The sequence below is a fragment of the Ostrinia nubilalis genome, chromosome 15, assembly GCF_963855985.1.
Source record: "Ostrinia nubilalis chromosome 15, ilOstNubi1.1, whole genome shotgun sequence".
NCBI lineage: Eukaryota > Metazoa > Arthropoda > Insecta > Lepidoptera > Crambidae > Ostrinia > Ostrinia nubilalis.
In genome coordinates, this window is record NC_087102.1 from 11,411,091 (window position 1) to 11,437,580 (window position 26,490).

The following is a 26,490-nucleotide window of genomic DNA, read 5'->3' on the forward strand; positions in this document are numbered from 1 at the left end:
TCCTATTAAACTATACAATAAGATCGATTTTCGATAATTTAATCCTTAGATCTTTTGAAGATTATTTCGATCATTTTGTAAATTCTATATTTTAATCGTTCGATGTTTTGAGTTTTCGATGAAACGTGTTGGACATTTTTACTTTCGATCATTTGTTATTCGATATGGCGGAGGTAACCCAGGTTATTCGAGGAACATCAAACCGGAGGGCAGCCGTGCTTATCTTTTCCCCCATCCTTACAGCATCCAATGCTCTCCCCATTTGTTTGGGGATGTAATTTTGTTTTTGTGCCATCTAAGACAAAACAAAGAACCCAATTATGGACAACTAAAAATACCCAGTTATGGACATCGTCCAACATTGGAAAATAAAGAGCAATTACAAAATCAACTCAACCCAAATGTTTAGTGCATCAAATTAAATAATTTAATACAATAAACTAAAAAATCAATTAAAAACTTAAGCATGGACACTTGTCCATTACTGAATTTCATAAAATATCGAATCCAGTAATGAACAAACCCCAGAAAAAACTTATGGCTGTGATAAGACATTTTTAACTTAGCTCAATTTACTTGCTATTTATTATTATTCAGTAAAAATAACATCAAATCTCATTATAACACAACACAAGATAGCACCAAGCACAAATATGTACTCACTTTCTTAACGATTTCAATAGTAAAAACGGATTTTCATTACCACCGCGCGCAACGAGATTTCATTTCGCAGCTATCTTAAAACAAAGTGGCCGATTTTGGTGACGTGTGTCAAAATGATAGCCCAAACATCTATTGATTGTGATTTTAGTGTTGCCAGTTCAAAATGTTGCGACAGTTGCTTAATAAATTCGATCAACGAAAAAAATGTCCATAATTGGTGCCATGTCCATTACTGGTGCCGTCACCCTAGGTACAGAGTTTTCAAGAATTTTCTCGTAAAAAGTTGGCGAGTTTCCAATTCAGCCAGACAACAAATTAATGCTTTCTTTTGTCTGTTTATTGATAGTGAAGTTAACTACAATTAGATAATCAATTAAATTACGTAACGATGTTAATAAGTATAGTAAATAAACAATGTTTAAGTATAATAAGATAGTAAATAAATTAGGTAACAGGGTGATCGCACTTAACTAGTAAACACTGGTCGTGTTTTTCTTTTCAGTTACTAGGGTTAATACCAAAATACTTAACTGAAATATCCGTGAAACAGGGCGATAAAGTTTTACTAAAGTGCGCTTAATAATTAGGAAAGATTAGAAATTGTTCTAATTTTAACTTTTCAGCTAATTTAGGAGAATACTGACGTTATAGAATATTGAACCCTTGATGCCCTTATTATGCGACAATTTTTTGTAATAAAAAAGTATTTTTCCGGCTAACTCTTATAATCTATTTTTGTCACTGCAGTTCAATAAGGGATTTAATGTTACATATGTATGCAGATTCCTGATCCGTCGGCCCAATTCTCGAATGGTCTGCGTCTTATTATAGCCGCTAATTTTATTCAGTCGGCAAGCGCCGCGTCAGTCCCGCAACACAGCATCATTTGTTTTCATGAGCCTGGTACACCACTGACGAGTGATGGCTACAGAGGCGCCCAGCCACTACGATGTTCTCCAAAACGACAAATACGGACGTTATTTGGTGGCAAAGAAGGATTTAGAAAGTGGTGAATTAATATTTACGGACACACCGTTCGCTGTCGGCCCAAAGCCCGGTAAGTCATTATAATCCTTTTAGGTACAAGAACACAACATAAAGTTTAGTTTTGAAACTTTTACAAACATAAAGCATATTATTAAGCGGCGGTAATTTATATTTTCCGCCTCATGTCATAATAAAAGCCGGTCAAGTGCGAGTTGCATTCGATAACCTAAAGTTTCGTACATCAATCGCTCATGATTTGTGTCTTATTATTATGTAAGTTAAACATAGAGGGATTCTCTAAGAAGTTTAAAATAGTACACTACCTTTGTGTAAAGGGATACAGCCTGAAAATTTCTTAAATTATTTTGCTAACAAAATTAGAGCCCTTCATTTGAATTAGTACTCGTAGGTACTACACCTAGACTTTTAGTTATTCCCGTCTCGGAAATACTCGGAATACTCAAAATAATAAAAGTATTAGTCGTGTACTTGTTTGTACCTGGGCCATTCTTATTCTTACGCATTTTTGTGTGAGATGTAAGAATAGCATATGTTTTTAAAGAAAATCAGTGCACTGTATATTAATTTACTTAGTAAAATACCTCTATTAACTAGGCCCAATATCATTTTTATCATAAAACTATTAGAAGAATATTTAAAAAAAGTTACAAGTCCAAAATGTCACGGACCGTGTAGTGTGAGATTCCCGGATTTGGACATACAATATTTTTTTCTGAATAGATGTTATGTTATTTTGATAAATATTACAGTAATTATGCAAGATTAATACATGTTATATAAGACTGTTAAACATTTATATCAATAATAATTACCATTTTTGATTTTGAACACCAAACATTGTGTGAGCAGTTTTTGTGTCACAACCATGTGCGCCACTTTAAATATGCGTAACTCGGTAAAAAACTATCTTTGATATTGACATCCCTTGCTAAGTTTTTTTAGAACAGTAACATTGTCATCTTATTAGATTTGCAAATGGCTGAACGTAGTGAGTGAGCCGCAAAAAATTATTTCCTATTTATTTGAAAAAAGGGACAACCATAACACGTCCATCCCGTGTACGGTTTTTAAAGGTAGGTATCAATGTCACGCTATTGTATAAAACATAATTAGGTACCTCATGCAGTATAGTTTCAGATAATTGCACAAGATCTGCTAATTCACAGATAGTTTTTTGGATATATCGGACACGTTCCAAATTGTCACGGCCATGGTATTAAAAATGTGTCACTACCGCAAACTATTTAAGTACATGGTCGTGACGTTACAACGCGTGGTTGTGACATTATATTTTTATTATTTTAATAGTTTTTGTTGTTCTGCTAAATTATTTTGTGTATTGTCAGGCCTGGCTCACTCCGCGCGGTACATCCGATAATTACCTACAGCGAAGCGCCCCGCCGGCGGGTATTATATCAGTCGAGTGTCACGCGCGCGCCCGTCAGGACGCTGGCGTGCGTTGTAGTATGATTATAATTCTATGATCGAAGTATTATTTAAAAATGGACATAAAGAGTAAGAAATATTGTGCGGCGTTCGGGTGTTTAAATTCGAAAAGAAATCTACCGGATTTACCTTTTTTTTCGCTTCCCAAAGATGCTGAAAGGTATGTTGGCCATGTAGGTAATCAATAATTCTTAGGATAGTATAGGAACCTAACCTACTATGACTACTGCTCAGAATGCGTTCGTTCGTTTCAGCCAAATGACGTCCACTGCTGGACAAAGGCCTCTCCCAAAGTTTTCCATAATGAATGCATACTTACCTACATACGTCGTACCTCATTACAAATAAGTAGATTAATTATATTTTCACTAGACAGCAACCCTAACAGCGTAAGAAGAGTTCAGAGACACGCGATAGAAAGAGACAAAACTTGTAGGTGAATAAAATTGTAGGTACGTAGTGCTGTGCGAGCTGAATTCCACTGTATCGCGTCGTAGCAAGACTCGCATTTATTTAAATCGTCTTGCGGAGTAATCCTTCTGTACCTGTACTATTACTTATTCTGTGGTATTGTGCAATTTTTAGGAGTAGCCTTTTAGTAAGTATACTTATTTTTCGCTAGTATGATTTTCTAGATGCCACGAAGGAAAAATTATTGCACTTTCTCATTTCTGCAGTAATATCAAATTTTACTGAGACAGCTCCCGGTAAAGGCCCTGCAGAGGTGGTCGGAGTTGTTTTAAAAGGAATTGCTATTAACCATATTTTTAGTGGTACGGTGACTATGAAACATGTTTAAGTTGTCAAAACCAACTGTTATGTGAATCCTACAGAAATATCATTTGATACTCATTAGGTACTACGTTTAAGATTTACTAATTTGTTAAGCATATCATATCGAAACCATGTAGGTAGCATATCGGAAGCATGATCAGATAGTGCCAATAATAAAAAGTCTATTTTTTTATTATCTAGTAGATATATTAACTACCTGACGGTATTTTTGATCTCAATTTTAATCAAATTTTTGGATGTTCAGAAACAAGTACATATTACCAAATAACACCTTTGTTGATGAAACGAATTTAGTGTATTTTATTGTTAATCAATTTAAACTATTATGATATAAATTTATCAACATAAATATTATTAATTACAGTAAAAATGTAAAACTGTCACATCCGTGTCATGCAGTGTCACAGCCGTGTTTACGTAGGCTATTTTGTTTCCTTTCCGAGGGCTTTAAGGTTGTCCATATACATCAAAAGTATGCTTTTGGTTTATACTTTCGATACACATCGCAAAAAGTTTAAAAAAAAAATCTTTAATTTAAAAAAAAAAATTGGCACAAATTTAAGAATGGCCCACCTAGTTGCTACGGAACCCTAAAAATTAAAAAATGTAGCACTTTCAGACTCTGGACGGATGTAGAGATAATAAATGTTTGTCTAAATTAATAGTGGCTGTTTACTGGGTGAATAATTTTATTTATTTTAACTTTCTCGCACTCGTCTTTTATAATCACAGTTCCACGCCAATTTTTTCTAACGAGTATTGTGAATAAAGATTTGGGAATTTTTGTGAATGAATTCCCAGCGTACGAGTTCCTAAGCTAGCTTAGGACAAGTATAAGTTTTACTACTTTGCGTTTATTAAGCGATGGAATAGGACCTATCCTTAGTGATCTGATATAATAACTGAGAAAAGTCTAACTCATTGTCCAGACACCCCTCCACTATGCCTCGGCTGCTACATCCCGGTGGAGAACACTGTGTGTTCCCGCTGCGGCTGGCCCGTGTGCGGCGCCGAGTGCGAGGCGGCGCCCGCGCACCGGGCCGAGTGCGCGCTGTTCGCCGCCGCCAAGGTGCGCTTCCAGCCCGTCGAGGACTGGACCGCAGCCGCGCCGCAGCTGGACTGCATCACACCATTGAGGTAGGTATACCATTTTATGCGAACTTATTCGTGCAAACAACTCATATCTCTCTCGTGGAGGACGTAGCTTGGGTGCCCGCGACAGTAACATGCGGTTGACCGCCTGTAGCCTGGAGTCAGTCAGAACAGGGCGGACTACCCTTGCCACCTTGCCCAACCAAGATTGACCATTGCTGCAGCTAGGAGGCTTTACCTATCATACGTACGTGTTCAGTATTTTTACATAGGCTTATCGTTGTTTGTAAAGATCTGAAGATGTCCTGTGCTATGAGGAAAGTCATGTGATTTTATCACACCTACGGCAAACGATCACAAAAACGCCTAGTGTGAGACTACAGATCCTCCTATATAAATGTTGTTATTGCCTAATCTACTGCTCTAGGCGTACAAAGTAAGATGGGTTAAACATTTACCTCCTTACAATCGCGTACTTCCCAGGTTACTTCTGGCAAAGGAGAGCGACCCCGACCGCTGGGAGCGCGAGTTAGCCGCGATGGAAACGCACACTGCGGCGCGCCAGCAGCGGCCCACGTGGGCGGCGGACCAGGTCAACATCGCCGACTTCCTGGTGGACCACTGCAAGCTCGGCAGCCGCTTTGAAAAGGAGCTGGTGCAGCGCGTCTGTGGGATCCTTGAAGTATGTAAACCCCTGGTCTATTTTGGTTTTGATATTCAATTTCGTGTCTAATATTCCTAGGCTTTTTAAAAAAAGGATAGAAGCCTGGATTAGTTTTTGCTATCCATACATATGTTATTTATGGCATTTATGGTGTTACGTAACTTCCTAATAAATGTTCATAATATTAGGTGAACTCCGTGGAAGTCCCGTCCCGTGTGGGTTTCAGCGTTCGCGCCATCTATCCTCGGCTCGCTATCTCCGCACACAGTTGCGTGCCAAACATTGTCCACACCATCTTACAGAATGATTACCAGTAAGTAACAAAATTAATTAAATGGGTGATCCCATAATGATAGTCCCATTATACAGGATGGTCCCATTCTACACATTAAGCCAGCCATCGGCTGTCAGCCAGTCCCTGACGCCTCATGTGACTGTATTCGAAAACCACCAGATCAAAAGCCACGAAGTCTTTTCATGTGTCTTCCAGGGTCCTAGTGAGAGCAGCAGTTCCCATCAAGTCAGGAGAGACGCTCCACCTGTGCTACACCCACGCGCTATCCCCTACGATCGTGCGGCGCGACTATCTGCTGGAGTCCAAGTTCTTCAGCTGCGAATGTACGCGATGTGCCGACCCTACCGAGCTGGGAACACACCTCAGCACGTTGAAGTGCCAGAAGTGCGATAATGGGGTTATTATGGCGAGCAATCCATTAGGTAAGGACCTAATCGTTGTTCCAAAAGTTAGCAATTACGGCGCCGCGTAATTTCCACTTTTTAGTACTTAGAGGTTTTCTTGTCTTCCACCTACCTATCTTGAGTGCCCGCGCTGCGCCAATCTTTAGACACCGAAATAAACACAGTCTAACAACTAAACTGCCCGAGTCTGACTTTGCTTTGTCTGCAAACATTTTATTATAGATGCGGAGTTAACGTAGGTAATTGTTGCTTGTAGCTAAGTTTAGCCATGATGAAGAGTGACACACTCTTGCGGTAAAGCTTAACCACCATGTCATCTCCGTTTCAGACGACGAAGCACCTTGGACATGTTCGGACAAGAAGTGCCAGTTCAAGACGTCGAGCGCGGCGATGCGCAAGCTGCTGGGCGTGGTGCAGGCCGAGCTGGACCAGCTGGACGCGCTAGAACCCGGCCCGCAGGCCATCGAGCAGCGCGAGGCTACTCTCAATAAGGTAGCAACATTAAGAGTAGGCGCACACCGTTGATTTTTCGTCGGCCGATAGTTTAGTCGGGCAGTTGATCATAGTATGGGCATGTATGGGAGTGCGCACACTACGCCGATTCGATTTGGCCGATTCTTCATACAATTTAAAATCGGGCACAACTATCGGCCAACCAAAATCCACGGTGTGCGCCTACTCTAACTTGATACATACTCTACGATCCCCAGGGAGTGTCCACGATTCTCCATTGCGGTCGGTCTAGAACTTCTCGACAATACACTTTTTTTCTATGATAATGTGAGCTTTTCAGGAATATAATCAGGCTCTTCTTGGCTAGTGTGTGGCTCTCACTCTCGATCTTTTTACAAGATCTTTTAGAGATGATGATACTGGTCCATTGTTAGCTATGATGGAGTGCCGACTTGGCCGGGAGTTGCTTCCGGAAAAAGTTCCTTTAAAGGAACAAACATTTGACATTCAAACTTGCGCTTAACACATAGCCCAGGTGGCCAAATTTAAATTCTTGTTATTGTTTCCAGTACAAGTCGGTGTTCCACCCGCGGCACGCGCTGCTGCTATCTCTGAAGCATTCTCTGGCGCAGCTGTATGGACGCGTGGAGGGGTACGCGCTCGACGACCTGCCCGACCTCGTGCTGGAGCGCAAGGCCGACTTCTGCCGCCTCGTGCTCAGCACGCTTGACGTCATCACACCTGGGGAGACTAGGATGAGGGGTGAGTATAGACACTCGCATACCTATAGCTATACCTATGGGCACGTGGAGGGCTACGCGCTCGACGACCTGCCCGACCTCGTGCTGGAGCGCAAGGCCGACTTCTGCCGCCTCGTGCTCAGCACCAGTGGCGGGGCAAGACCTAAATTTGATGTGGGCAAGACAGATTTCGCGAGGCCTTGTTCTGTGGCGACCTGAAGACGGATTTTATGAAATATTAAAAAAAAACGGGTCAATGGTCTATTCATTGACAGTTTCTGATTTCTTGATTCAGTGATTATTTTTAAAGGAATTTTGCGCCAAAGAATAATGTTTGTCACTTAAAACCGTGTTGTTGCTTAATTTTGTGTCTGATTATGGCTGAATTTGTTTGGAAAAAAATATTTTTTAACTAGGTACATTGTTTAGCTATCAATAATTTATCCTACTAATATTATAAATGCGAAAGTTTGGATGTCTGGATGTTTGGATGTCTGGATGTCTGGATGTCTGGATGTCTGGATGTCTGGATGTTTGTTACTTTTTCACGCAAAAACTACTGAACGGATTTTGTTGAAACTTTACAGTATTACGGTTTATAACCCAGATTAACATATTATAGGCTATAATTTATGACGATTTGTGTCATACCTACTAAATTTCACGCGGGTGAAACCGCGGGCAAAAGCTAGTATTTAATAGTATTTAAAAGTTGAATTTGACATGTGAGCAAAATTTTTGATGCGCGAGGCCCCTTGTACCGCGAGGCCGTAGGCGGTGGCCCACGTCGCCTACGCCTTACGCCGCCTCTGCTCAGCACGCTTGACGTCATCACGCCCGGCGAGACCAGGATGAGGGGTGAGTGTAGGCACTCACTAATATAGCTGTATGAACGCGTGGAAGGTACCTATACGCGCTCCACGACCTGCCCGACCTCGTGCTGGAGCGCAAGGCCGACTTCTGCCGCCTCGTGCTCAGCACGCTTGACGTCATCACGCCCGGCGAGACCAGGATGAGGGGTGAGTGTAGGCACTCACTAATATAGCTGTATGAACGCGTGGAAGGTACCTATACGCGCTCCACGACCTGCCCGACCTCGTGCTGGAGCGCAAGGCCGACTTCTGCCGCCTCGTGCTCAGCACGCTTGACGTCATCACGCCCGGCGAGACCAGGATGAGGGGTGAGTGTAGGCACTCGCTAATATAGCTGTATGGACGCGTGGAGGGGTACGCGCTCGACGACCTGCCCGACCTCGTACTGGAGCGCAAGGCCGACTTCTGCCGCCTCGTGCTCAGCACGCATGACGTCATCACACCTGGGGAGACCAAGATGACGGGTGAGTGTAGGCACTCGCTAATATATTAGCTGTATGGGCGCGTGGAGGGCTTCGCGCTCGACGTCTTGCAACCTACCTCGTGCTGGAGCGCAAGGCCGACTTCTGCCGCCTCGTGCTCAGCACGCTCGACGTCATCACGCCCGGCGAGACCAGGATGAGGGGTGAGTGTAGGCACTCGCTAATATAGCTGTATGGACGCGTGGAGGGGTACGCGCTCGACGACCTGCCCGACCTCGTGCTGGAGCGCAAGGCCGACTTCTGCCGCCTCGTGCTCAGCACGCTTGACGTCATCACGCCCGGCGAGACCAGGATGAGGGGTGAGTGTAGGCACTCGCTAATATAGCTGTATGGACGCGTGGAGGGGTACGCGCTCGACGACCTGCCCGACCTCGTGCTGGAGCGCAAGGCCGACTTCTGCCGCCTCGTGCTCAGCACGCTTGACGTCATCACACCTGGGGAGACCAGGTTGAGGGGTGAGTGTAGGCACTCGCTGCTGCTGTCAATGAGGCACTCGCTATAAAGCTGTATGGACGCGTGGAGGGGAACGCACTCGACGACCTGCCCGACCTCGTACTGGAGCGCAAGGCCGACTTCTGCCGCCTCGTGCTCAGCACGCTTGACGTCATCACACCTGGGGAGACCAGGATGAGGGGTGAGTATAGACACTCGCATACCTATAGCTGTATGGGCACGTGGAGGGGTACGCGCTCGACGACCTGCCCGACCTCGTGCTGGAGCGCAAGGCCGACTTCTGCCGCCTCGTGCTCAGCACGCTTGACGTCATCACACCTGGGGAGACCAGGATGAGGGGTGAGTATAGACACTCGCATACCTATAGCTGTATGGGCACGTGGAGGGGTACGCGCTCGACGACCTGCCCGACCTCGTGCTGGAGCGCAAGGCCGACTTCTGCCGCCTCGTGCTCAGCACGCTTGACGTCATCACACCTGGGGAGACCAGGATGAGGGGTGAGTGTAGGCACTCGCTAATATAGCTGTATGGACGCGTGGAGGGGTACGCGCTCGACGACCTGCCCGACCTCGTGTTGGAGCGCAAGGCCGACTTCTGCCGCCTCGTGCTCAGCACGCTTGACGTCATCACGCCCGGCGAGACGAGGATGAGGGGTATAATTGAACATTAATCCAGCCTAGTCTTGCAGCGTGTACCGCTGCCGACTGTGGAAAGCTATGATGACTACGACGATTATGATAATTCATTGTATTCATCGCGCTATCTCGTGAGAGACCCAACTGTAACTTTATTTTCTGTGAACAATTAAAATAATTATCCACAGTTGACTGGTGGAGAATGTCTACTGGCAATAAGTCCACCATTTGTATTTTTTTTCGTGCAATATTAATCTGCTGCTGATATCTGTAATGACCAATAAGACAACTCAAATTGTTTCCACAGGCATATTTTCTACCTTTCGAATTATCAACAACTCAAATTGTGTCCCCAGGCATGATGCTATACGAGCTGCACGCGCCGCTGATGTTCCTCGCCCGCAGCGAGTTCAGCGCGGGGCTGATCACGCAGGATCAGCTGAAGGACAAGCTGCAGGAGCCCGTGCGCTGCCTGCGCGAGGCGGCACGCATCCTGGCGCGCGAGGACCCCGCCAGCCCCGAAGGCATCACCGGACAGATCGCGCAGCAGTCTATGGAGCAGCTGCTAGCGAGCCTCGACTCGCTGTAGATCATAAAAAACTAATTTATTTATGCATGTAGGCTTTTAAAAAGCACTTTTACACGTCCCAGTATAACCCTACCACTGCTTCAGGAAAATAAATGGGCCAGAGTGCTAAGAAGCAGCGCAAGAAACTCGGTCACTATTGTCAGCCTCTTTTTCAAGGGGTTACAGACTTTAAGGACATATTGTTAGACCCTTCTTCAATATTTTGCGACTGCAATTAATATAATTTTGGTTAATGTAATAAGCTTTTATTTTTGATTTTTGGAAACTGGCATTTTAAGCAAATGAAAGACACTGTTCCAAATAGCGCAAGTTTCCTATAACGCATTGTAGAATGTAGACTAGCAGACTGACTTGATCAACAATTAATTTCTGTCAATCAATGAAATAAATTACTTACAGTATCTCTATTTAAAAAGACAATTATGTAAATTATGATCTCTGTGACCTTATAATATGCAACTTTAATTGATAGGTATTATTTATTAAAATAAAATATGTATGTAATTTGATTGATTGTTTTCTTTTGTACAATATAAATACATATCAAGATGATATTTCACAATCCCACTGCTTATAGTTATGACTAAAACTTTATTTTCTTGGGTTTTTTGACTGATTCAATTGTTGATGTTTTCGTTTGCACTCCAATATCTTCAATATTGCTATCTTCCAATGTGTGCAGTTTTATAGATGAATCTTCTTTTTTATCTTTAACCTGAAAAGAAAAGAATGAAATTATAACTTTGATAGATCCTAAAACTTGAACCTAATTTTATGGAACATTAACAACAAACTTACAGTTGGACAGTCCTTCCTCAGATGTGTTACATCTCCACACAATTTACAGCTACCTCCATTAGGGTATAAACCTTTGGGATTGTCAGGACACTGCCTTGCAATATGACCCTGAAAAAAAAAGTTTTATAAATATTTAGAAAAATATAGATCAATGATGTAATCAAAACATCAGTTGCCAAATACTTACTGGTTCTTTACAAATGAAACAGGTAGCAAACTTAAATTCTGTATCTTTATGCACTTTGCAGTCAAACTGCTTGTGCTCTGTGGAGCCACACTTAAAGCAAACTCCTTCTGGTGCGTCCACCCCAGGTATTTTAGATTTCAACTCGGGACAGTCTGACAGATTGTGTCCTCCTTTCCTGCAGTTATAACACACTTCTCTCTTCATCCTAGCAAGAGCTTTCTCAGCCCGTCTCCTTTCTAATTTCATAGTCCTTTGAACTTCACTCTTAGGTATTCCTTTATTTATCATATTCTTTTTCAACTCTTGCAAACGTTCAGCGTCTTTCTTCATGACAGGAAAGCCATCGAATCTAACCAATTCAACTTCTTTTCCATTGATGATAAGTTGGAAACTGTGGTCATTAATTTCTTTCCTCCTGACTGGTTTACCATTAACAAGATTTTTGGGCTTTTTCTTTTTTTGTTGTTTCATTTTGTGTTGATTGTTGGGGTCGGGGCCCTTCTGACTCTGAATAGGCGATTTAGTTTGGTTGTTTTGTAATTCATCTGGTTTATTACTTGGGGCAGTTTTATTTTTTTTATTTTTCTTTTTACTTGAAAGCTTATTGTTAATCTGTACGTTGTCTTCATTGGCAGCATTTGTCTCTGAGGATTCATTTTTAACTGTATTTTCAGTGTTATCTTGCTGTTTGGAATTATTTTTCTTATTTTTTTTCTTCTTCTTTGGTGGAGTAGGCACTTCTTTTCCACTTGTGATATCACTAGATTGTATCTCAGTATTAGTATCCTGATTTACTGTAGCAGAACCTGCTTGGTTATTAGGTTTATTCTTTTTTTTCTTCTTCTGTGAAGGCTTGCTAACAACTGTATCAGCACCATCATTTAATGTTGTTTGGAGCGCTTCTACCTTTTTCTTCTTCTTGGGAGGTTGATCAGTTTGTTGGTTTTTAGGTCCATCTGGAAAGTCACACCATGTGGCCTTTTTCTTTTGAACTTTTTGTTCTTTCAGGAAGTTTTGATAGTTTTCTATTCGTTGATTTTCAGCCTAAAATTAAAACAAAATTAATTGAATAGGAATGTATATAGTCTGAAGCTTAACTAAGAAGATTTTTAACTAAACTTACTAGCAAATAGACATATTGTCTAGTAAATACAGACTAAACAAATAGATATTTGAAGATTATGTACCTCTGCTCGCTTTTTGCTTTCTTCGTTTTCTTTTTTGGATTGTAACAACTGTTCCTTCATCACCTCCCATGGCGTGCTGTCTTCAGGGGCTTTTTCATTAGAGGACTTGGAACCTTTTGCACGAGCAAAGCGAGTCATAGTTTTAAAACTTAAATGTCGTTCAAAATTAAGTTAATATACTTTGTTACACTGAAAAATGTCTACATGAAATTAATTTTACAACAACATAACCTCTTCAATGACATGCATGCCGTTTGTGACACTTTTGACAATGACATGTTGACATTGACAAGTAAACACTTAACTTCCAAAGATAGTATAAGACCATAGAGTATAGTACTTATACCAAAAGGACCAAAAATATACCTACGTTCGCCACACCTTAATTCAACATTATTTTTTAAATTTACTTTACGTAGAAAGTTACAAGTTTAACGTAGGTCGTTAATTTTATTTAAATTAATGTAAGACAACTTGCAATTTTACGCGGAAGTGGCTGTCTCTTTGTTCATGCTTTGTTCTCAAATAATAGGTGTTGCTGTCATAGAGGAGCGCTGATCAAACAGACTAATCTTTATTGGTGGCAGCACAAAACATTGCGATATTAATCCCTACTAAATTTAGCAAAGATGATTCAATAAAATAGAGATTATACCGCGCCACGCCGAATTTATGAGTAGGTCAAAATCAAAAATATTTTATTCAATTTTAGACCACCACGGTGGCACTTATGAACGTCAGAAACAAAACATTTTCAAGAGGAGGTGGATTTAAGCTGATAGGGCAGATGTACCAGTTTTGATTATCTTTATTATTTTTACACCCCTATTTTACCACTTTACATTTTAATTAATATGCAGCATAATATTATGAAATTTAAAAAAAAAATTTATAAATAATCTCGTGTTGATTCACCTGACTCTATTATTATAAGAAATCATTTTATTTTGTCTTAAGTGGCCAAAAAAGGTTCAGTAACCACAAAGTGAGCATTTACCCTATACTATTAGTTTGACATTTGGATAATCACTAAATAAAAAATAAACTTAATTTTTAAAATTATTTTTTAGCGTGTAACTTAGCTTCTATTAATTTAACCCAGTTATCAAATTGCACATTATCTTCTTCCGTTAGTTCGTCACAAAACTTATCAATATCTTCTTCGTTAATTTGTTCTTCATCATTTTCTTGTGCATCTTGCTTCTTGGATTTTTTAGTTTTCTTGGTTGGTTGTTCAGATCCACTAGCAACCACTTGTGGTGCATCATCAACAAATCTTATTTTTGTTGATTTTTTAGAAATAGTTTTTTCCTGCGCAACTGATTTTATATCATCTGTAACTTCAACACTTTTTTTTAATTTGTTTTTACTTTTATTTCTTTTCCTATTTGTGTTCTGGTTGTCTTCATTTTGTGTCGTTTCACTTACACAAATATCTTCGGTGCTTTCAATTTCATTTAAATGTTCTTTTTTAACTTTTTTTACATTCTTGCAGACAGCTTCTGGCACAGTTTCATTGTTGCATGTATCTAGTATATTCGCATCAGACTTCTTTTTTTTATGATGTTCCTCCGGAGGACTGCTTTTCTTCCCTCTTTTACCCATTCTCCTAAAATATAAATAGATAGATGGTTAATAATACTAATAATAATGATTGTAGCCTTAACATTGGGAGAATCCATTAAATGATTTAAAGCATTGCCGCCACCATCTTCATTTAAATATGTGACCACGAGGCTAATAAATACCCACTATTATGTCATAGTCTATATCTTAGTTTAGCTAATAAAATAATATCGGCGCGCGCGCATGGGTGACTTTTATCACCGTGACAGTACCTATGTCTCTCTTTTTGCTTTTCTAATGGTGTAAACGAAACATATATTAGCACCACAGGATATACCAGTCGTAATGTTATACTAGGATTCGTTAGTTTATCTAACTTACCTTCGTTACTTGTAAACTTATTGATTTTATAGCCCTAATTTTTACACACACCATAAAATATTAAAACCCAAATATAAAAAAGTTATCTTGTATCTGCGAAGTCTCTTTGAACTTTCTGATAACGCCACTTCAGTAACTCCCGTGCACGATATATTAAGCAACCAAGTTAATTGCAAATTAAAGACTAATAAACTTGTGTAATATTTTCTGCATTCCTTTTTGTTTTGCCAGCTAATTGATTACGAAAAGAATTAAAATGAGATTTGGAATTCTTCTGAATAGTAATTCTTTTAAGTTTCAACTAAATATTAATTAATAGGTAGTTGGTCAAGGACTCAAGGTTAATACTTGACCAACTACTTATCTCATCATTAAATAATTCTGTTACAAAATACACAGTCGATCTATAAGAGGAAACGTTAATCACAAAAAAAATCTGTTAGCTGTTGCCTTGAAAACTTTACTAATTAGAGAAGACGATCATAATCTTTGATTCCTACTTTCATGTTTGTCTTCATGTCCATCTAATTTTAACATTTGTACCTACCAGCCTAGTAAATTTATAATTAAACAACTTGATGCTCGTAAAATCGGAAAAAGCTCGTAAAGAGACGTGTTTCTGAGACAGACTCTTGACAGTTACGAGGTCAATATTTTTATTTTAATATCTTCACGTCCAAGCTTTTTTTATTAGCACACATTATTGGTGTTTAGATTTTATCAGACAGACAGTACCTATCGAAACAATATTTTCATAAAATGGCTATCGTCTATCGGTTGTATAACATTGTGTACCTACATTATTGAAAGTTATTTATTAGCACTATATCAGTCGATTGTTTAAGCATTGGCTGCTCATATAGATAGGAAAAACAAACCTATCTTTACGTAATAATCGAGGTCGGCCCGCGCGCTCTCGGATAGCGCTCTATTCGACATACGACGGGCCACCCGCCCGCCACCCACTACTGACGCAGCCAACAACCGCACTCCGCAGTCTAATTGAAATCATTCTGTGTATAATACATATACACCGCGCTAGACTGGCTTACCGGACGCCGCGAGTCGCGTCGTTTATCTTTCAACGAGTAAAATAGATTGCTACGGACTAAACTTTGATAAGTGTGCAACATGGCAGAAAAACAATATATCTTGGGCATGGACATTGGCACTACTTCGGTAAAAGTATGTGTTTATGATCCATCTACAAAAGAGTTGGTGGCAAAACAAAATAAGGATACGGCAGCTAATATACCAAGTGATCAGGGCATCGAGGGTAACAAGCAGGATGTTCCAAAAATAGTATCAGCAGTCCACTATTGTGTCTCAAGACTTCCGAGAGATGTCCTACGACATGTTACAAAAATTGGTGTTTGTGGTCAAATGCACGGAGTTTTGCTATGGAAAAACAGGTAATGTAAATAAAAATACATGATAAATACTTGATTGATAAAACCGATTAATACGATATTTTTATCAGTAATTTATTAGCTATGAAAAAGCAGCTGCACATAGTATTGTTTATTTTTACTATTTTTTCAGAGCATGGGAGAAAGTTGAAAAAGAAAATGTTGTGATTCGTTTTGAAGCTACAAGAGAAAATATGTCAGCACTTTACACATGGCAAGATACAAGATGCAAGCCAGAGTTTCTAGATTCTTTACCAAAACCCAATTCACACCTGAAATGTTATTCTGGTTATGGATGTGCTACATTGTTGTGGATGCTTAAGCACAAGCCAGACAAACTGAAGAACTTTAACTATGCTGGAACAGTTCAAGACTTTGTGGTGGCTATGCTTTGCGATTTGGAGACACCAATAATGTCTGACCAAAATGCTGCTAGTTGGGGGTATTTTAATACTGAGGATAATAAGTGGAACAGCGAAATATTACAGTCAATTGACTTTCCTGTCGGACTTCTTCCAAATGTTGTCAAAAGTGGCCAATTAGCTGGAAAACTTAGCAGTTCTTGGAATGGCATACCAGAGGGTACACCAGTTGGTGCCGCACTCGGCGACCTTCAGTGTTCGATTTTAGCTACTTTAGAGAACCAACAAGATGCCGTATTAAATATTTCAACCTCAGCGCAACTTGCGTTCGTGGTTAAGGGAATTACAGATTTGGGGTGTGCCACAGTCGAACATTTACCGTATTTTAATAATAACAATTTAGTGGTAGCTGCCTCTATAAACGGCGGGAATGTGCTGGCTACATTCGTAAAAATGTTACAGCAATGGATGTTGGAGTTCAGTTTTCCTATTCCTCAATCCAAAGTATGGGAAAAACTTATTGCATTAGGTTTAGAAGCACCACCAACATCAACTATGAGAATTATTCCTCATTTGTTAGGCGAAAGACATAGCCCAACTGCTAAGGCAGCAGTGGAAAATATAGACTTATCTAACATTCAGTTGGGTCATGTATTCAGGGCTCTCTGTGATGGTTTAATTGAAAATCTACATGTTATGATGCCAAAAGAAATTCTAAACAATGCTAAAATTAAAAGGATTGTTGGGAATGGCTCAGGATTGTCCAGAAATCCGGTTTTACAAAGAGCTGTAGAACATTACTACAGTTTACCTCTAGAATTCACTTCAGGAGGTGATGCTGCTAAAGGAGCTGCTATAGCAGTTGCATAACTTAGCAGCAAAATGAACACAGAATAAAAAATATTGTACCTAGTACACAGACAAGCACAAGCCCAATTAAATAAGTACCTACCTACTTTTAATTATTTAAATAAGATAAAAAGTTACCATTTAGTCCAGTCATTATAGTAAGTTCACCTCGGAATTCGAGATACCCAGCTGTAAGTCTGTAAATACGTGTATATTGACACCCTAAAAGTTGTCTCAAAACCTACATATGGTAGGGTGTAAGCAACTATTAAACTTCAAGGTCAACGGTCACAAAAATCGGTTTTTTGCGCTTTTTTTAGAAATATCTCATTTCCTGTGGGTTTTTTGCTATTTGTATTTATTATCAATATTGTAGAATACTAAATTCTCTACAAATTTTGTTTAAAAACTTTTTTTATACGGTGAACCGTTTTCGAGATAGAGGGCGGAGAGCGCGCGGTCACTGCATCACTTCAGGTCTACTTAAGCGGTTTAGATTTTTCATACAAAAGGATTTTCCCGCTAATTCCTGTGGGAATTTCCGGAATTCCTTGTTGTAACTAAGCTTTGAGTTTACTAAGGTACCTACATGCCAAATTTCAAGCGTCTAACTTCCGTTAAGCGTTTAGATTTTTCATACAAAAGGATTTTCCCGCTAATTCCTGTTCCCGTGGGAATTCCTAAGTATACTATAGCCTGCCCAGGTGTATGAAGAATAATTGTACCAAGTTTCGTTAAAATCCGTCGAGTAGTTTTTGTTTCTATAAGGAACATACAGACGGACAGAATTCTATACATGAAATATATTTTCAAAATAACTATCAGGGGGTGATTAGTGATCGATACTGATGCCAAAAATGCAATCAGTAAAATTTTTGTGTCTGTCTGTCCGTCTGTATGTTCCTTATAGAAACAAAAACTACTTGACGGATTTTAACGAAACTTGGTACAATTATTCTTCATACACCTGGGCAGGTTATAGTTTACTTAGGAATTCCCACGGGAACAGGAATTAGCGGGAAAATCCTTTTGTATGAAAAATCTAAACGCTTAACGGAAGTTAGACGCTTGAAATTTGGCATGTAGGTACCTTAGTAAACTTAAAGCTTATTTACAACAAGTAATTACCGAAATTCCCACGGGAATTAGCGGGAAAATCCTTTTGTATGAAAAACCTAAACCGCTTAAGTTGACCTGAAGTGATGCAGTGACCGCGCGCTCTCCGCCCTCTATCTCGAAAACGGTTCACCGTATAAAAAAATTTTTTAAACAAAATTTGTAGAGAATTTAGTATTCTACAATATTGATAATAAATACAAATAGCAAAAAACCCATAGGAAATGAGATATTTCCAAAAAAAGCGCAAAAAAACGATTTTTGTGACCTTTGACCTTAAAATTTAATAGTTGCTTACACCCTACCATATGTAGGTTTTGAGACAACTTTTAGGGTGTCAATATACAAGTATTTACAGACTTACAGCTGGGTATCTCTAATTCCGAGATTCTTACCTAATTTAAGCTTAAATGACTGGACTAATTGTGGAACTTATCAATTCACAAACCATTAGGCTGCCTTTACCACACAATAATATTTCAGAGTAAGAGTTAAGGATTAGGTAGGTTATAGATTTTATTGTTATTGTTATCCAATACATTAGTAGTTATAAAATTGTTGATATGCATAGGCTTTAAAAAAACTATAAAATAGTTGTGACCAACATATTAATGAAAATCATTAAAAAACATAAGATATTAGGTCAGGAGTCATTGAAAACAAACAAGCAAGATACATAAGATTCACATGGGATGGGACTGCTCAGAGGAAGTGAGATATAAAATCAATTATATGAATGTAGATTGTAGACCAATGACTTGAGCTTTAAAAAAGCTTTTTTAATCGGTACCATGTAAGCACTTTTATCTACTTATATCATTTGTGATATATATAAACGTTAATATAGCCATATTATACTAACATTATGAAATATTTTATTAGTTTAATTTCTATTTTATTTATTTTACTCCGTAAGGTAAACATACCAGACAGACGTCGACAACCCATACATTATTATTAAGAATATGAATTTAGCTTTTAGGGAAAGGTTATAAAATATTATTAGTATTGGCACAATGCTAAAAAAAATTTAAGTCAAAGAATAAGTTGCCACCTGCCTGTAGGTATGTTACATTAATCTGCCACTTGTTTTAATTAATTAAAATAGTGCATAGTGACTGTCTTGGTAAGATAGAGGTAAGTACAAAATTAAACTGTTGATAATTTTTAACTTAATGCAGTGCAGAAAAAGATTTATGATTGCTTATTAGCACACAAGAATATTAAAATTATTCAACTATGATTAAAAGTATTCTTTTGACGTACATAACAATTACAAACAAATTTTACTTACCCTTTATTTTCGTAAATAATTAGTAATACTACAAATACTACTTCTTCAAGTTTTCAACCAATGTTATTATTTTATGGTTTTGAGCTGTGGTTTTGAGGTTATTTTTTGGTTTTGGTTATTCACAGATAATCAAATCAACACATTCAACAATCAAAACAATGAGACCGTAGATAATATAATCTGTAGGAGTGAGAAGGAGATGGAGAAGAATTGATTACTGAAGTTATAGGGTAAATGCACACATTCCGACATACGCTACGGAAATCGCATTTCGGTATTTTCGGTGAAATATTGCTTACAAAAAATGTTGAATGTTGGCATGTTTTTGTTGATAGTGTGAGACAAAACACGCGCTAGAGACCCGGCTATAAAGTTTATCATTTAGCCGTAGACAGAGAAAAGCTATCATCATTCAAACATTTTTATAATAAACCTAGATAAAAAGAAATTCTCGAAAAAAAAATTTTTTTTCCGCGTGTTCAATCATATTGATCAATTAGATTATAACATCTGTGGATCACCTTTCAGTAAACAGCTGATGACTTTTTGGCGGGCTTTTGAACGCACTAGGCGCGATTTTTGAAGCCAATTTTGTATTTTTCTCTTTCTGTGTTATAAATAGTTATCTATCTATTGGAAGTCGTTAAGTCAACTTAAAACTCGACTATGCCGGACGGGGACGGTAAGGACCCGCCCAGGGGCAAGGAAAAAAGGAAGGCACCAAATAGAGATCACACCTATACGAGTGCAGATGAAGATTTCTACAAACCGTACGTAAAACCAGGGTATAGAAGGCTTTTCGCGGAGAACACGGTGAGTGGCGAGTTTTCTGTATTTGTGGAAAGCACGAAAGAGAATGAGAAGATCGGGAACAACAATCCCATCCTGACTACCAACCTTTTCAAAAATGAAATCAAGGGCATTACCAATCTCAAAAGAATTAACGCCAATAAAATATGTGTCACATTTTCCCAGTCTAGTAATGCCAATAACTTCCTGAAAAACGATCCCTTCCTAACCAAACACCAACTCAAGGCATACATCCCAGCCACAGCAGTAGAAACAGTCGGCGTGCTTCGCTTTGTACCCACTAGTATCAGCAATGAGGAACTTTTTAAGAAACTCTCGTCATCTTACGAGATCATAGGTGTGCGTAGGTTCACCAAAAAAGACAACGGCGACATAAAGCCCTTTCAATCTGTGTCTATCACATTTTTATCAACCGTGTTACCCGAACATGTGTATCTAGACCTTTTCAGGTTCAGAGTATTCCCATACAACGCTCCATTGTTGCAATGCTTTAAGTGTTTCAAATTCAACCATGGTGCTAAAATTTGTAAATCTGTGCAAAAATGCTCAATATGTTCTGAAGAACATCATTTTTCTGAATGTACTTCGAATAAAATAGCCAAATGCATAAACTGTCAAGGAGCTCATCTTGCGATTTCACGGGACTGTCCTGTCAAAAAACAAAAAATGGAAGATAAAAAAAATAAATTAACTTACGCTAATATGGTCTCCAGCAGTGCTGCGGCTACTAAGAGTAGCCCAGTTATCAAAAATTACATAAGCGAGTTTCCTCTATTGGCTGCTCCTAAAACTAACTTAAAATCTATTGCATCAAGGAAGCCACAAGCTAGCTCTGTTTCAACAGCGACCTCTTCCACTTCAACTAACTCGATGGAAGTTAAAGAAAAAGAACCACTTACCAATGAACAATTAATAGATGAAATATTAAACAATGATTTTATTCGCAAGGGCCTTGTAGGCGCCCTTGTCGCTATTGGCAATGAAACGAGGGCAGTAAATAGTTCTATTATACAGGAAATTCTTATAAAAAGTTTCAAAGGGCTTTAAATGGATAAAAGTTTCATAAGAATCTCTCAATTTAACGTGGAAGGTGTTATTAACAAAAAGCCATTACTTATAAAATTTTTGATTGATAATGATATTGATATATGTTTGTTAAACGAGACATGGTTGAAAGAAAACAGTTCTTTTCGTATTCATAATTACAATCTAGTTAGTAAAATAGGTAAAGAAAAAGAAGGCCGGGGTGGAGTCGCCATCCTAGTCAAAGACACTTTGAAATATTCAGTAATAGAGCTTCCCTTTTATGATTTTCTACAACCTGTAGCTATTAATCTGCGAACTGGCATAGGTAATTTAAGTATTCTATGTATATATTGTCCACCACCTAAATAGATCAAGATTCAATGGTAGCAAACTGAAACACATTATTAACTTACTACCTAAGCCACTTTTGCTATCAGGTGATATTAATGCTCACCACATCGCATTCGGCTGTGCTACTAGTAACGGTCGAGGTAATGAAGTTTACAATATATTTGACGAGAGCGACCTCTGTATCCTCAACTCAGGGGCGCCAACCACTGTTGGTAGATCTGTTCATAATCCTTCGGCTATTGATGTAACATGTGTCAGCCCTTCAGTAGCTCCATTATGTGATTGGAAAGTCTATGATGATCCAATGGGAAGTTATCACTATCCCACTGTAACAGATATTCAGACTTCTGTTGATAAATATCAGATAGGTGAACCAGTACACAAATTTATTTACAATAAAGCTGATTGGTTTAAATTTCATACTGAAACAGAAAACATGGTAGTTAATATTAATTTAGATAATACAGATCCATTAATAATTTATGACGATTTTTATAATAATTTAATTAGTATTAGAGACAAATGCGTACCTAAAGTAGTCAAAACCTCTCCCAATATAATGAAAAAGCCTGTACCTTGGTGGGATGATGAGTGTAATAGTGCAGTTAAAAAGAGTAAAGATGCTTTAAATTTTTATAGACGTAATCCAAGCATTGACAACTACATTGCATATAAAAAATTGGATGCTGCTAAAAAACTAACTATTAAGGAAAAAAAGAAAACTGGATGGAAATCTTTATGTGAATCTTTTAATAGATATACTCCTGTTAGTACAGTATGGAACTATATGAAGAGGTTTAAGCGTGTTTCAATTCCCAAACTGCCGAAGAATGATGAATGGATTCCCTCTTTTTTTGAGAAATATTCTCCTCTATCTCCTCCTGAAAAACAAGTAAATAATTCATTATTGCAAACATATTTCTCTCAAATTGGTGATGAAAAAGCAGCTTTTTTGTCTCAACATTTTTCTTGGGAAGAGTTTATGACTGCTCTGCAGTCTCGTAGGAACACTACTCCTGGTTTAGACAATATTCCTTATGAAGTTATTCGTCGCCTACATATTAATGCCAAAAAACTTTTACTCTACATTTTTAATTTACTATGGCAAACACAGGTCATACCAGACTCATGGAAGACTCAATGTGTCATTCCTATACTTAAACCAGATAAGCCTCCTGATTACTGTAACTCTTATCGACCAATTTCTCTGTCCTCATGTATAGGTAAAGTATTTGAGTGCATGTTAAAGACAAGATTAGATTATTATGTCGAATCAAATAATATCTTACCAAATGAACAATTCGGATTTAGGAAAGGCCGAAGTGCAGCAGAAAGTTTTACAGCATTGGTCTCAGATGTTAGGAATTCTCTTGACGGTCACTCTGCAACAGCTTGTGTCTTCCTTGATGTACAGGGCGCGTTCGATAACGTGGTCCCCTCAATTTTAATAGCCATCTTATGTGATATTGGAGTACCCGGGGTAGTCTGCAAATGGATTTTCAATTTTTTGTACAAAAGAATAATGTATATAAAATTTAATAATATTACTCATGGACCCGGATATGTATATAAAGGCACAATGCAGGGTGCTACGATTTCGCCATTATTGTACAATTTATACACCAGTCAAATTAATAAGTATTTACCACAAAGGGATATAAAATTTTTACAATTTGCTGATGATTTATTAATTTATACTGTAAATAAGAATGTAAACACTGCTGTGCATAATCTAAACCTAGCTTTAGTTGAAATTCATAATTTTTACTCTGGTAAATTAAAACTTGATATTAGTCCCAATAAGAGCGGCGCTATGCTATTCTCGAAAAAGTATAATGACTGTAATTCTACTATTTACTACAATAATAATCCTCTTCCATGGATTCAGGAAAAAAAGTTTTTAGGAGTGTGTCTAGATAAAAAACTCACATTTGAAAGTCATATCAAGCTTCTAATTCGCAACTCTTCTAAGGCTTTAAACATATTGCGTTCACTAGCTGGTGTAAGTTGGGGCTCTGATCCCAAGATTTTATCAATGTTATACAAGAGTTTAGTACGTAGTCATTTCGACTATAGTACTTTGGCATATATGAACTGTAGCCCAACCCTACTAAAAAAATTAGATGTTATTCAGAATAAAGCACTTAGAATAATAACAGGAGCTATGTGTTCAACTCCTATCATTGCTATGCAATGTGAAACATGCATTCCACCTTTAGTACTGAGACGTATTCAACTAGCAGCAAATTTTTGCCTTAAACTAATAACTTCAACCAACAAACCAGTAGGTACTAGATAGAATCATGCCTGCCTTATCATCCCAAATGTGCTCTACTCCTCCTCCTCCAATTACAGGTAATGAGTTAATATCTGGACGCACTCCAGCCTTACTAAGAATTGCATTGTATATTGAGTCTCTCACTGTAAATATGTATAAAGATAAGCCATGGCCCATGTATAAAGTTAATTATGAAGATCTTGTTGTAAAAAATTTCACTATCTTAAGAGAAAAGATCTCCAATCAAATTGATCTTAATAAATTTCTAAATAAGTCTTATTATAAAGTGTACACAGATGGTTCAAAGAAAGAGAATAGTGTAACCTCTGCATTTTATGATCCACAACTTAAACTTACTCAAAGTCATAAAATTGAAAGCCACTGTAGTATCTTTACTGCAGAAAGTTATGCTATCCTCTTAGCACTTAAACATATCTGTAGGGTCAGGGAGGCAACAGTGACTCACTTTTTTTTCGAAGCTTAATAAAAATAGATATCGCTTTAATATTGGCCTAAAATTTGCTCACATTTTAGATACACTATTGAACTGTAACTGAGCACTCATGATTCTACATTATTTACTACTTATGTCAAAGTAGGAACCTAAAACAAAAAAATGATAATTGAGCCACTGTGGACTACTAGGTGTACACACTGACTCACTACCGTGGTACACAGTATTAACGTGGTACGGCAGTATTTATATGAAAAGAAAATGCCCATTCCGCGTAGTTTTTTATTAGAAATAATAACAAAACTGCACAAGCTATTCTTATTATAATCAACAATTCAACACGACTCTTAGTACTTTTATTGCTACCTATAAGATCTTAAGTCATCTCAATCTCTTCGTTATTTATTTCTTCCCTATTTTTCTGTCGGTTTTTTTCCGTGGCATTCTGTAAATAAAAAACAAAATTCGATTTAAAGTTATAAAATATTGAATTCGTATAAAGTATTAAAATTGAGTCACTGTGTACTTCTACTCCATTTTGTAAATATTTGATAAAAAAAACCAAGATGTAAAACAAATTAGTCAAAATTCGGATTAAAGACAATTGATACAAGACCTACTATCCGATAAATATAACGGCTATTACCTATAGCAACAAACAAAGATATGAAAACAATCGAAACTCACCTTAGAATGTAATTTAGTGGGCGCGAAAACAAAAAACATTCCCTCACCCTTCCGCACGGCACTTGACCGGCGAGCAAACTGGTTTAAATGTGTTCGGGTACCAAGACCTTTGAATCGGTAAAAGAGACAAATATATATTCCTATGCCTTCAGGTCGAAACATGACTGAGCCACTGTAGCCGACCGAGTCACTGTTGCCTCCTTGACCCTACATGTAATCCACCATCTGACAATATTATTATTCTAACTGACTCTAAAAGTGTATTACTAGCTCTGGAAAATAACTCTTGTAAATATAATTTGAATTATATAATTTATGATATTAAGAAATTAATTAATAACATATATAGACTTACTGGTAAGACACTGCTCTTCCTTTGGGTACCATCGCACCGTGGCATCAGGGGGAATGAAATTGTCGATCTGGCTGCAAGGAATGGCTTTGATGTTGATCATTCTACGTTGTTGAAGTTACCTCACACTGACTATCAAGCCGCAATCAGTCAAGACCTGAAAAAGATATGGCATGAGTACTGGACAATTACTAGTATGGAAAAGGGAAAATGGTATGCTAAGATCCAAGGAAGCCCGCCCGCCAAACCTTGGTACCATCGGAGGAATGAGAATATAGATAACAGGAAGTTTATAACCATCATAAATAGGCTGAGATTTGGCCATTGCCACGCTCCCACTCACCTGAAGAGGCTCAACTTGATTCCGAGCCCTGAATGTACATATTGCAATGAAGAGCTTGCTGATTTGGAACACATAATCTTGAAATGTAGAAGTTTTGGAGTTCAGAGACTGGTCATGATCGATGACCTTCAATCTATTTGTGAACGTGTACCAGAGTCGTTGGACGAGCTCCTGAAGGATCCGAAACTTTTCAAACCCTTATATACTTTCGTGGTTTCAACTCTGGGAACTATTTGAGAAGAGAAAATCAGTGAATCAGTTGGAATCATCACTGATGATTCATCAGTGCAGTGAACTCAGTGAAGTGAAGTGTCAAACACAGATGTGATCATAGAGAAAAGTAATACATAGGAAAGATGTGATGTCTCAAATTCAAACAAAAGTTCAACGGACTTCCAAGACTGGCTTAAAAGGGCTTGCACCCAGAGCCGTGAAAAACTATATTAAAA

The 26,490-nt window shown here is 38.4% G+C and overlaps 3 protein-coding genes and 2 long non-coding RNA genes across 5 annotated transcripts; 2 read left to right on the top strand and 3 right to left on the bottom strand.

Annotated features, from left to right (window-relative positions):
- The first annotated feature begins 1,445 nt into the window (after window positions 1–1,445).
- LOC135078704 (uncharacterized) lies at window positions 1,446–11,100 on the top strand. Its single transcript, XM_063973251.1, has 12 exons — window positions 1,446–1,720; window positions 4,842–5,049; window positions 5,488–5,686; window positions 5,857–5,981; window positions 6,159–6,385; window positions 6,696–6,859; window positions 7,390–7,757; window positions 8,464–8,579; window positions 8,944–9,057; window positions 9,577–9,596; window positions 9,891–10,020; window positions 10,359–11,100. The coding sequence occupies exons 1-12, from the start codon at window positions 1,585–1,587 to the stop codon at window positions 10,589–10,591; spliced, it is 2,040 nt and encodes a 679-aa protein (XP_063829321.1). The 5' UTR covers window positions 1,446–1,584; the 3' UTR covers window positions 10,592–11,100.
- Window positions 11,087–13,144, bottom strand: LOC135079002 (RNA polymerase-associated protein CTR9 homolog). Its single transcript, XM_063973619.1, has 4 exons — window positions 12,764–13,144; window positions 11,577–12,620; window positions 11,390–11,497; window positions 11,087–11,306 (listed from the first exon to the last, which is right to left on the bottom strand). The coding sequence occupies exons 1-4, from the start codon at window positions 12,899–12,901 to the stop codon at window positions 11,175–11,177; spliced, it is 1,422 nt and encodes a 473-aa protein (XP_063829689.1). The 5' UTR covers window positions 12,902–13,144; the 3' UTR covers window positions 11,087–11,174.
- A 2,480-nt stretch (window positions 13,145–15,624) lies between these two features.
- LOC135079003 (sedoheptulokinase-like) lies at window positions 15,625–17,439 on the top strand. Its single transcript, XM_063973620.1, has 2 exons — window positions 15,625–16,122; window positions 16,253–17,439. Exons 1-2 carry the CDS (start codon window positions 15,842–15,844, stop codon window positions 17,349–17,351), a joined length of 1,380 nt encoding a protein of 459 aa, XP_063829690.1. The 5' UTR covers window positions 15,625–15,841; the 3' UTR covers window positions 17,352–17,439.
- Window positions 17,440–22,656: 5,217 nt separating this feature from the next.
- On the bottom strand, window positions 22,657–26,306 carry LOC135078955 (uncharacterized). Its single transcript, XR_010258694.1, has 4 exons — window positions 26,042–26,306; window positions 25,702–25,855; window positions 23,217–23,412; window positions 22,657–22,808 (listed from the first exon to the last, which is right to left on the bottom strand). It is a non-coding gene; the product is annotated as an uncharacterized LOC135078955 (long non-coding RNA).
- Window positions 24,928–25,562, bottom strand: LOC135078956 (uncharacterized). The gene is made up of 2 exons (XR_010258695.1): window positions 25,347–25,562; window positions 24,928–25,104 (listed from the first exon to the last, which is right to left on the bottom strand). It is a non-coding gene; the product is annotated as an uncharacterized LOC135078956 (long non-coding RNA).
- Window positions 26,307–26,490: the final 184 nt, after the last annotated feature.

What these genes read in the sequence shown, in the direction of transcription:
- LOC135079002 (XM_063973619.1), bottom strand. Translation starts at nt 12,901, where the DNA reads ATGACTCGCTTTGCTCGTGCAAAAGGTTCCAAGTCCTCTAATGAAAAA. An exon ending in AAAGCAAAAAGCGAGCAGAG is followed by an intron (nt 12,621 to 12,763) that starts GTACATAATCTT and finishes TTTTAATTTTAG; the next exon opens with GCTGAAAATCAACGAATAGA. An exon ending in TGAGGAAGGACTGTCCAACT is followed by an intron (nt 11,307 to 11,389) that starts GTAAGTTTGTTG and finishes TTTTCTTTTCAG; the next exon opens with GTTAAAGATAAAAAAGAAGA.
- LOC135079003 (XM_063973620.1), top strand. Translation starts at nt 15,842, where the DNA reads ATGGCAGAAAAACAATATATCTTGGGCATGGACATTGGCACTACTTCG. An exon ending in GTTTTGCTATGGAAAAACAG is followed by an intron (nt 16,123 to 16,252) that starts GTAATGTAAATA and finishes CTATTTTTTCAG; the next exon opens with AGCATGGGAGAAAGTTGAAA.
- LOC135078704 (XM_063973251.1), top strand. Translation starts at nt 1,585, where the DNA reads ATGGCTACAGAGGCGCCCAGCCACTACGATGTTCTCCAAAACGACAAA. An exon ending in CGGCGAGACCAGGATGAGGG is followed by an intron (nt 8,580 to 8,943) that starts GTGAGTGTAGGC and finishes GGGCGCGTGGAG; the next exon opens with GGCTTCGCGCTCGACGTCTT. An exon ending in CGGCGAGACGAGGATGAGGG is followed by an intron (nt 10,021 to 10,358) that starts GTATAATTGAAC and finishes TTGTGTCCCCAG; the next exon opens with GCATGATGCTATACGAGCTG.